Source organism: Lucilia cuprina, chromosome 2, assembly GCF_022045245.1.
Source record: "Lucilia cuprina isolate Lc7/37 chromosome 2, ASM2204524v1, whole genome shotgun sequence".
Classification (NCBI taxonomy): domain Eukaryota; kingdom Metazoa; phylum Arthropoda; class Insecta; order Diptera; family Calliphoridae; genus Lucilia; species Lucilia cuprina.
In genome coordinates, this window is record NC_060950.1 from 37,366,978 (window position 1) to 37,377,126 (window position 10,149).

General features: G+C 25.1%; 1 protein-coding gene across 2 annotated transcripts in view; it reads left to right on the forward strand.

The window, feature by feature from the left end:
- LOC111674946 (hemicentin-1) overlaps positions 1 to 10,149 on the forward strand; it is a 201,233-nt gene that overhangs the window by 182,274 nt on the left and 8,810 nt on the right. For both annotated transcript variants that reach the window (XM_023435634.2, XM_046950450.1), the window contains exon 8: positions 1,888 to 2,253. In XM_023435634.2, coding sequence (XP_023291402.2) covers positions 1,888 to 2,253 — 366 coding nt within the window. The remainder of the gene's footprint in view (positions 1 to 1,887; positions 2,254 to 10,149) is intronic.

Sequence of the window (10,149 nt, forward strand, 5' to 3'; positions counted from 1 at the left end):
GTTTTTTTTTTTTTTTTTTGCTACAAATGTAAAATTATAAAAAAACAAAAGATGTAACCACAATATAACTTTGTTTATATTTTTCTTTAATTTTTTATATTTGTTAAGGCAAATAAAAAAATGATTGCCGTCAAAATATGTAAAATACAACAATAAAATGTGAAATAGCTAGAAAAACAAACAACAGGAAGAAAATATTAAAATAAATTTATTACTAAAATAAAAGTTTTAGTAGTGTAAAATATAAATAAAAAAAATCAACTTAACTAATTGAAAAACAACGTTTTTATGATTGTTGAATACAATAAAAATATGCGTTTGTACTATGTTGCCTACTTTTAGGTGTCGCCATAAAACACTTTTTCCCAGTGAAGGGAGATATGAGCCAGATATTTATAGAAACATAAATGTTTAGAACATGTGATGAAGCAAATATAGCAAACGCCGCATTTATTGCACACATGGTTTTTATGTTTTGCTGTTTACTATAACAGAGTTAAACTAAAATATTAAGCTAAATTCATATTAATATGTACATACATACATACATACATACATACATACATACATACATACATACATACATATATACATACATACATACATACATACATACATACATACATACATACATACATACATACATACATACATACATACATACATACATACATACATACATACATACATATTTTGAAAGAAATAAATTTGCAAATTGCAATAGTATTTTTTTAATATAAAATTTTGCTAAAAATAACAAGTCTCTCAATTTATGCTGAAATTATACCTTATTTATAAAACTGTAAAAAACTACTTACATAAAGATAACACCCACGTTTTATCTCTTGGCAATATATTTATGAACATTAAAATTTTATTTTCGCAAATAATTATAAATTATTCAGTCTCCCACTTTTACTAGTTTTTTTATTGCAAAATAAATTTTAATTAAATAGTTATTAAAATTATTGCAAAAAATTACATAAAACAAATTAATGAGACAATTTATTATCAATTATTTTTTTTACATAAATGAAAACTATTCCAATACTCTACACTCAATGTTTTAAACTTGCAAGGTGTTTGTCATAAACAAAACTGATTAAATTCATAAAATATAATTTCATTCCGACTTGTTAAAAATCGGCCGAAAACTATTTGGAAACATATTAGGAAATTTTTAACAAAAACAAAACCATACCTAGTAAGCTTTAGCAATAACTTTGGAATTAGCTCCCATGTAATAAGTAAATTTTTAGAAAACATATGTTCACTTTGAATCCATACTGCATTTAAGTAAATTAAAATGCCAATGACTACATCCATCCAGATTTTATATTCATTTCTTTAACTTTTTATAGTTTTTATATGACTTTTTCTCCTTATCCTGAATTGTATAAATTAAATTTTATTTTGCAAACTGGCACGTTTTGTACTTTATGACTGTTTTTTTTCAAATTAAAACTTAAGAAAAAACTATAAATGCGCTTCCTTTTTACTTAATCCTTGTTAAACTCTCTTATTAATTCAAAAGTATTTGTGATAATTGTAGAAAACTTTCATTTACTTTAGAAAACAAAAGGAAAAAAGTTTATACTTTTAATAATTTCAAACTAAGAATTATAGAATTTTGCTTTTTAGCAAAAAACAACGAAAAAACTTAAATCAATGAACAAATTATTGACGCTTGAATAAATAAATTTAAATATGTAGTAATAATAGCAATTCGAAAAATTCACTAATTTGTAACAGCAATATTATAAAAGTTATATTTTTTTTGTTTTTTGACAAACAAATATTTATTTCATTTTGGCAAAAAAAGTACAATAATAACCAATATTAATAAAAATCTAATTTATTTTGTTACATTACATATTTCTTCTACAGGGGTAAATATGGGTTATATCGAAAACAACTATTCGAACTCGAACAATGGTGGCAGTGTCAATTCACAGGACTCTTTGTGGCAGGTGAAAATGTCAGGCGCCGCAGGTAATCAACAGAATATGATGCCAGTATCGCACAACAATTATGTTGAACAACAGCCCACCTATGGCTATGATCCATTGACACATGGTGGTTATGGCGGCGTCGACGATTATGCACCCTATCCACAGCTGACAGCAACACCCAGCCAACACGGTGATGAATATCATAATTTACGCAATAGCCAAAATCCATCTAGACAAGATTACTGCAGTGATCCATATGCATCAGTGCAAAAGCCTAAAAAACGTGTTGACCAACATTTAGGTAAGTTTCAAGTTAACAAAAATATAATTAAATATTAAATAATTGTTTATATTTCATATACATATATACATACATAATATTAGTCATTTATATAATAACTTGATAGAAATAATATAAATTCATATTGACATAATAAGTATATAGTTTGTAGCGCAGTAAAAGTATTTGGTAACCAATAGCAACTTTTTGTTGCCATTGCTGTATTGTTTAGGAGGATGCAGATATAATTCTTTACGTAAATTTATTGTGCTGTTTCTTACGTTTCTTGTCCTTTTTGTGTTAAAGAACTCAGGACAACATTATTAACATAGTATTTTATAAGAATTTTACAAAGTCAGCATTAGATAAATTAAATTGACATTTAATACGGACAATGATGACGATGATTCTCTTGCTGTTGCCCTTGCTGATGCTACCACTTACTTACTACAACAACTAACTGCTGGTAAATAGCTGTTAATAAATGTACTTTTGTATGTATAAATGTGTTTGAATACGTTTCAAATCAAGTGCTTTTAAATAAATCACCTAGGGCTCTTAATAACAAGCATAAGGAGAAGAAAAAATAATAATGCCTATTACCAAAAAAATAGAAGACCTTAACTAAAAAGACAAGATATTAGAGTACACATACATATTTACGTATGGCCTTTAGCCTTTCAACAGCTAAAGTAGTAATAATAATTGTATGAAGCCTCATTGGCAGCCTATTGTAGAACGAGCAAGTAAGTGTTAACAATTCATACACAAAGAGAAAAAATAAGTTACACGAATTTTTTCTTAATATTACGTAATCATACTGTAAGTCGTAAGTCGTAATCTATCAATAAAATGACTGCCTTAATCATATGTATATGATTAATTTTTCTGATGGATGCAACTACTTCTATAATGTGATCAAATTCAGTAACATTGTTTGTATCCATATTCAGTCATATTTTTTCTTCAGTGTGGGAATATTAGATCAAAACTTATCATACTTTTTTGCTACATTGCGTATATGTATGTATTAAAAATGTATGTCTCTGTATTTGTACGTTTATATATTTACATACAAACATACATGAATAAAATGGATAATAATGTTGTTGTGTCTATGTAGCCTACAACAACATTATGAGCAACAATGGTGACAGTAATAGCAACCGACTTCAATTTGTGTTTATCCCAATTATCCTTGTATTACAATTGGTGATTGTCCTTGTGGTTTTTAGACTTGTACAAGTCAATGATACATCTGAAATCTACTAGAGCAATATTATAACACATTCTACTTTTGACACACACACAAATACTCTTTCTCCCTTTTCATACTTAAACAAAGTTCGATTTATACACTTTAATCTCTTTTGTTGTGAGTACAGCTTGATTAACAATATTTTTATGGTTTTAATAACTATAATCACAAGAAAAATTATTATTGCAAAGAAAAAAGAGGCAAATTTTGACTATCATTCACTGGACAAGAATAATGATAGAAAATCTAACTAGATAAGAGTGTTTTAAATATATTATATTTATATAGTTTTCCTTTTGAATATAAATTTAAAACAGAGTGACCATATAATACTTTCCTTTCTCAAATTACCTAAACTTTATTTCAAAATTTTTGGAAATAGAAGTGTTATTTTCTAACATTTGTTTAATTGTAGATAACTGGTAAAGATCATAAATAAATAGAGATTTACTTTTATTTTTGAAAAATTTATGTATTACCGGAAAGCTATCAGAAAACGAATTCTATAAGCAAGTATAACTGGAAAAGTACTCAATAGGCCAAATATATCTCCTTAAAGTTTAAAACTTATAAACAAGTGACCTCCATTCATCATTTTTAGGGGTTTGAAGCAACAGACATTAACGCAAAAATCTTGTTTAATTTCTCCTGGTACCCTATTTGTTACTGGTTCTTAACATATTTTTAGCAATTTTATTGCAATATTTATTAACATACTTTTAGGCATATTGTTAAAAAAATAGATAAAATCGTTTTTATATTTTTCTTTTTTTAGTGACTTTTAGTTTTAATTAATCATTTCTTGTCTTTATTATATTTTTTTCTTGTTTTCACAATTAACTTTTCAATATTTTTGTGAATAGATTTCCTTTTGATTGTAGATTAGTTTCAACTTTTCTCAACAATGTTTGTATTTTCTGTTAATATCCAAAACATGAGGATTTATCTATTTGTCATAAAATGTCAGAAAGTTTATTTTAATCAATCATTTATTATGACATAGGCAGATGGAAAGATATACGGAAGGTAGTTTGAATTCAGTGTGTAATTTGTAAAGTTATTTTACTTAAAATCTGATGTGATATATGATAAATTGATGAGAACGTAATAGGATGACTGCGGTCAAAGGATGCCAACTAATTAAGAAGCTAAAAGCTAATTTAAAGTAGTTTGGGTTTTACAGGGTATAAGATTACACACATATTATGTTTTTATGAGGATTTTTTTTTACAAATTGAAAATTTAGATAAAACATAAATGTTAATTAAAGTTTGTATTTTGTAAATATTTTGATTAATTGTGGTTAAATATAATTTTAATTAGTTGTATTATGCATCATTAATTAACATTTTTATTTTAGGGAAATTTGTATAAAATTAAAAAAAATATTTCACATAAAATTACGTTGTTATTAGTTTGTCATATAATTTAAATTATTCTGTTAAATACGTTTCTCTATATATAATAAATTCCTGACTGCTGGCCTGTTAAAAAGTTTGCATTTAAATAAACTTTAATAATTAATAAAATTTTGAATTAATTAAAATTTCAAAAAAAATTAAACAGAGTAGAGTTCATGGCCAAAAATCAAAACAAGAAAAACAAAGTAAATTTGAATAAATTTTTGCGTTTTATTATTTTAACAACACATCCATCTATATGCATATTTTAGCCACATATGCAAACATGGCATAAATTATGCTTAGAGAAAATAATCATAAAAAAATGTTTGAAAATGCTTAAATAGAATAAAAAGAAAACTAACAAATCTCCACCATGAACACATGTACTATTTCAATAATCATGTACTATTTCAATAATCAATGTATCCTTTTATAAAGAATTTTTACAATAGATAAGCATTTGGTTGATATATGTATATTTGGCTTTTATGTAACGTTTGTATGATTAGTAACGATCAAAAGTTCAATTAGTAATTTAATACGTCCTGTGTAGTCTAGCAGGGTGACAATCGTCACTTTAGTATTTCTATGTAATTTAGAGGTTAACTTAATTTTGTATATTGTGCTTTAGAAAATAGTAATACTCTTCGTAAACTTCAGGGATATGTGTAACATTAAGTGTTTTTGTAAGTTTATATGTATGTGAGTGGTATAACTTAATCCCCATTTAACACTTTTTAGCATATTTTTTCTCTTCAACGGAAATATTGTTAGTGTTGTAAAAATTCTAAGTGTTTCTAATGTTTTCAACTAATGTTATTTTATCTATCTACTAAGCGTATGTTTTTTGCGTTTATTTTTTATCTTATGAAGGTAGCTGTCGAAAAAATATACTTATGCATGGTCAAGTGGCACTGTGGTTAGGAATATTTTGAAAATGAAAATTTCCAAAGGATTTTTGAAAAGTTTAATAACTAATAATTAAAATTTTATTTAAATATTAAAACGAATAATTTTCAGAAAAAGTAAATAAATTTTACCACTATTTTATTGGGTTTTACCCACAGTGCTTAAGTGAAAGGGTAAAAGGAATAAGAAAACACAATAGCAAATCAATTCTATAAAAATTTTTAAATATATGCCATTTTTGTAAGTTGTTTTTTTAACGTTTTATTCTACAACGTTTTTCTTTCCTTTTTAAAATTCAAATAGACCTTTTACTAGAGGAAACCAGCTATATATACATTGAAATGTCAATATTGGGGGCGTTGATAGAGAAAACGGAATATAGAAAAGAATGCAACAACTCTATTGGGTATTAAGTAGCTACTAGTCTTCTAAATAGTATTTGAGATTTTTTCTATATTAAAAAACACACACACTCGTTTGCTTATACAAGTACATTTTGAGGGTTATACTCTGCTACTTTTGGATTTTTTTCTTTGCTTAACATATTATTTTACATAAAATGTGCTGCTGTATATAAAATATATTCATTTTCTTAGGAATCTGGAGAAAAAATAATATAAAATATAAACGAAAAAAGTGCTGGAATCCATAAAGTAGTAAATCTCTTGTAATAGTATTACAAATACATACATTCCGTACATACATATATATGTATGTTGTTGTGTTTTGCATAAATATTGAAACATGTTTATATGTGTATTTGCGAGCATTAGAGTAGTACTTATATATTTAGTATAAAACTCTTATACAAAAAGCTTTATGTATTTTAAAAAAACTCACTACTGCATTTGCTTTTATTATTTAACATACTTTTAGGCTTTAGTTTTAATACAAAAGTATAGTTTTGAAGAATTTCTTTAAGTCAGTTATAGAAAAAATGCCCTAATGTGTTTTTTTTAGGGCAGACACATTTATATATCCTATTAGTAGTAAAAGTGTTAAAATCTATTTATGCAAATTTTTATCTTAAAAAGTATTTTCTTAAAATATAAAACACACAAAAAATGCATCAGTAAGAACAAACGTATATTTATATAGGTTTTAAAATAAATAAAATTTGATAAATATATCTTTAAAGACCTACAGAATTTTACCATCACAGATGATTTTAAAGAAATTTTAAATATTTAATTATATTAACAAAAAATGCCACCATTTAAAAAAGTCTTAGTTTTAATCAATCAAAAATTCAACTAATAAAAATGTAAATATGTTGAAAAATGCATCAAAATATATTATTTCCATATCTTCGATTATTTATTAAGAAACTTTTCTTTTGTTCGTGTGTAATATCATTTTTGTAAATTTCTCATCACAACTAAAAATTAGAAAAGGAAAACATAAATATTTTTTAAACAAACATTTACAATACCTATATTTTCATTGTAATTAAACAAACTTTTTTTACTGGCTAAGATTTAATCTCCCTTTTGATACAATATGGGCTTTAATTAGAAAAAAGAAATTGTAGCGCAACAAAGGAAAATGCAAAAATAAAATTTATCAAAAATTGTAACCCATATTCTTTCATAAAAGTATTTCTTTTAAGAATTAAAGTCAAGTTTTATTTTTGTATAAATATTTTCATTTATTTATTTAGTTTTGTTATTTCTCGTTGTGGGGTCTTTTTGTATATAACAAAACACAAACAAAAAAGAAACAAATAAAAATGCATAAATCTTTTTTTAAGTGGATATTTTTAACATAGAGAACAAAATCCTTTTAGTCCATGAATTTTGTCTGTGTTTTGTACCCTTTTCAACTGTAGTAACAAAAATAACAATAAGGACAATAAAATACAGTTTTTCTCAAGTAGTTAAATGTGTGTGAGTGAGGTTTTATATCTCTATTTTTGTGTGTATGAGTATTTTTGCAGATTTTTACTCATACAACAACAAAATACACATTGTTCTTTTGTATTGTTAACACAGCGTATTTTACAAAATAACTTGCATATTTTAACTCTTTTAACTCCTATGCTACTACCAAATACAAATATCTACATACATACTTATACATTTTTATTTTTTTGGACTTTCGTGTTTCTTTGTTGTCTTATTTTTAATTCAACATTTAAACAAATATTTGTAGTTTTAATACCACAACACATATTTACTCCATTTTGTATTTTATTCATAAACAAGATGTAGGAAATATGCAAAACACATGCATGCCCATATATGCACAAACATAACACAATATTATATTACTTTGTCCAGCTGGCTTAAAAGGAATCAACTCATCCATTTTGTTTTTGCTCAAATATCCTCTTTAGATGGAAATCAGTTTTAAATTTTATGTTAGCAAGAAGTCACTAGGAAAATTTACTTTAATCTCGAAAATATGTATATACTCACAAAACTTACTTACTTACTTACAGTGTCTGTTGTCTATTTGTAATCGAAGAAAAGTATAATTACTATATATCAAAATTTAATTTATTTCCTTATAAAGAGTTAGAGACAGCCACCTAGAACTACAGGATATGCAAGTATTTTTTGCCCGAGTATTTATAATGTTGAAATAATTTGTATGTTGTCTGTATGCGTTTAGTTATGAATTTAAAATACTTAAAATAAAGACATTAATAAAGAACTATATTTGATATTGTACAAGTAAAACGAGTAAACTTTGTTGACAAAGCAAATACACATACAAACATTGGTCAACAAGCAACATTGCTAATTGTTTATATTACAAATACTTAAGCACATATTAACATGGAAATAAAAAAAATAATTTCCGGCTTAGCAGATACTTTTCGTAAACTAAACCGGATGTATTTGCCATTTAACAAACACCTACATAATCCTTTAGAATTTAATTTGTATTTAATTAAATAGCAAGGATTTATTTGTAATAAATTTTTTATAAGTTATAAGGTTAAATTAATTAAAAAATCTTATATTTTAAATAATTAAATACCTTTTTTGCCAATTTATTAATAATAAAGAGCATCTTTGTCACATTAAACATTCCTGATTATTATGCTGTAAAAATCGACATGCATTTGATTTTTTTGTCCCTAAAAAATATGTGTGTGTTTTTAACATTTTTTCTTTAAGTGTTATCAATTTGGACGCCTAGAGGTATGCACACGTTTTTTGTAGACAGTTTAATTTACTAAAAACGTTTACCAAATAACCCTTTGTATTTTTTAAAACAACCAAGCTTTCGAAATGTAATTTATGTTGGCATTTCATTTTAGAAAGTAATTTATTCTGTGCTCTAAAAGTATGTTTTTAAACATAATTTATGGTAAATATTTTTTTACCTTTTTGAATGCAATTTTGAAATATGTTTACCATTAATATAGCAACAAGGTAAAAGTGTTTATGTCGTTTTGTATATTTCCCCGAAGAACGGTTTAAAGTTATAATTAACCGATAATATGATCATAGTTTCTACAAGTTTAATTTTTTAGTTTCTATAAATGCTTCAAAAATATATCTAAACAAAACATAAAAAACAAGTATTTTTCACATTGAACAATTAGAAATGCAAATTTACTGTTATACACCACTACACTACACCACTGCAGTAGACAGAGCGTTATGGTTACTTATGTTTGTAACAGTGCAAAATATTGTTCTTACAGTCATCATAAAGTAATCAATTTTAAAATAATCATTTTCGATTTATTATGTCTGTCTGTCCGTCTTGTAGAGAATTTAGGCAGATTTGGTGGCGTAATGAATATAATTGAAGGAACCATATGAATATAACTCATTATTATGAATATTAAATTTTTTATAGTATTTATACAATTATGTATCATAAAAACTAAGTACTTATAACTGTGTAAGGTATCATATCGTTGTGCAAGCTTTACCACATGTTCATGTTTTATTTATAAAGGCGTTTAAGAAATAATATTTATTTTATTTTTAATATACTTTCCAAAATATACATAGTAAAGAAATAATTAATATACACCTTTTTTATAAGACCAACTTAAATTTGTTCGGTTTATTGTTAAAAGTTTCGGAAAAAAGAACTTATATCTAGTGATATTTATATTTCAAATATTTCTACTGTTTATTTCATATTAAAATACTATAGCAATATAATGAAACCAAACTAAAATAAAACTTAACTACACCATACATATGTTAGAGTGTTCAGAGGAACAGTCTTTTTAAGAATCTGATGTAAAAGTATATTTTTTACATTTGATTTGCTTCATTTCAGAATAAATCATTTAAGCTTTCCAATCACAAGTTGTGAAGTGATGACCTTTTAAATAATATACGTATGAGAGGTATTCCTATTGGACACCCTAATATA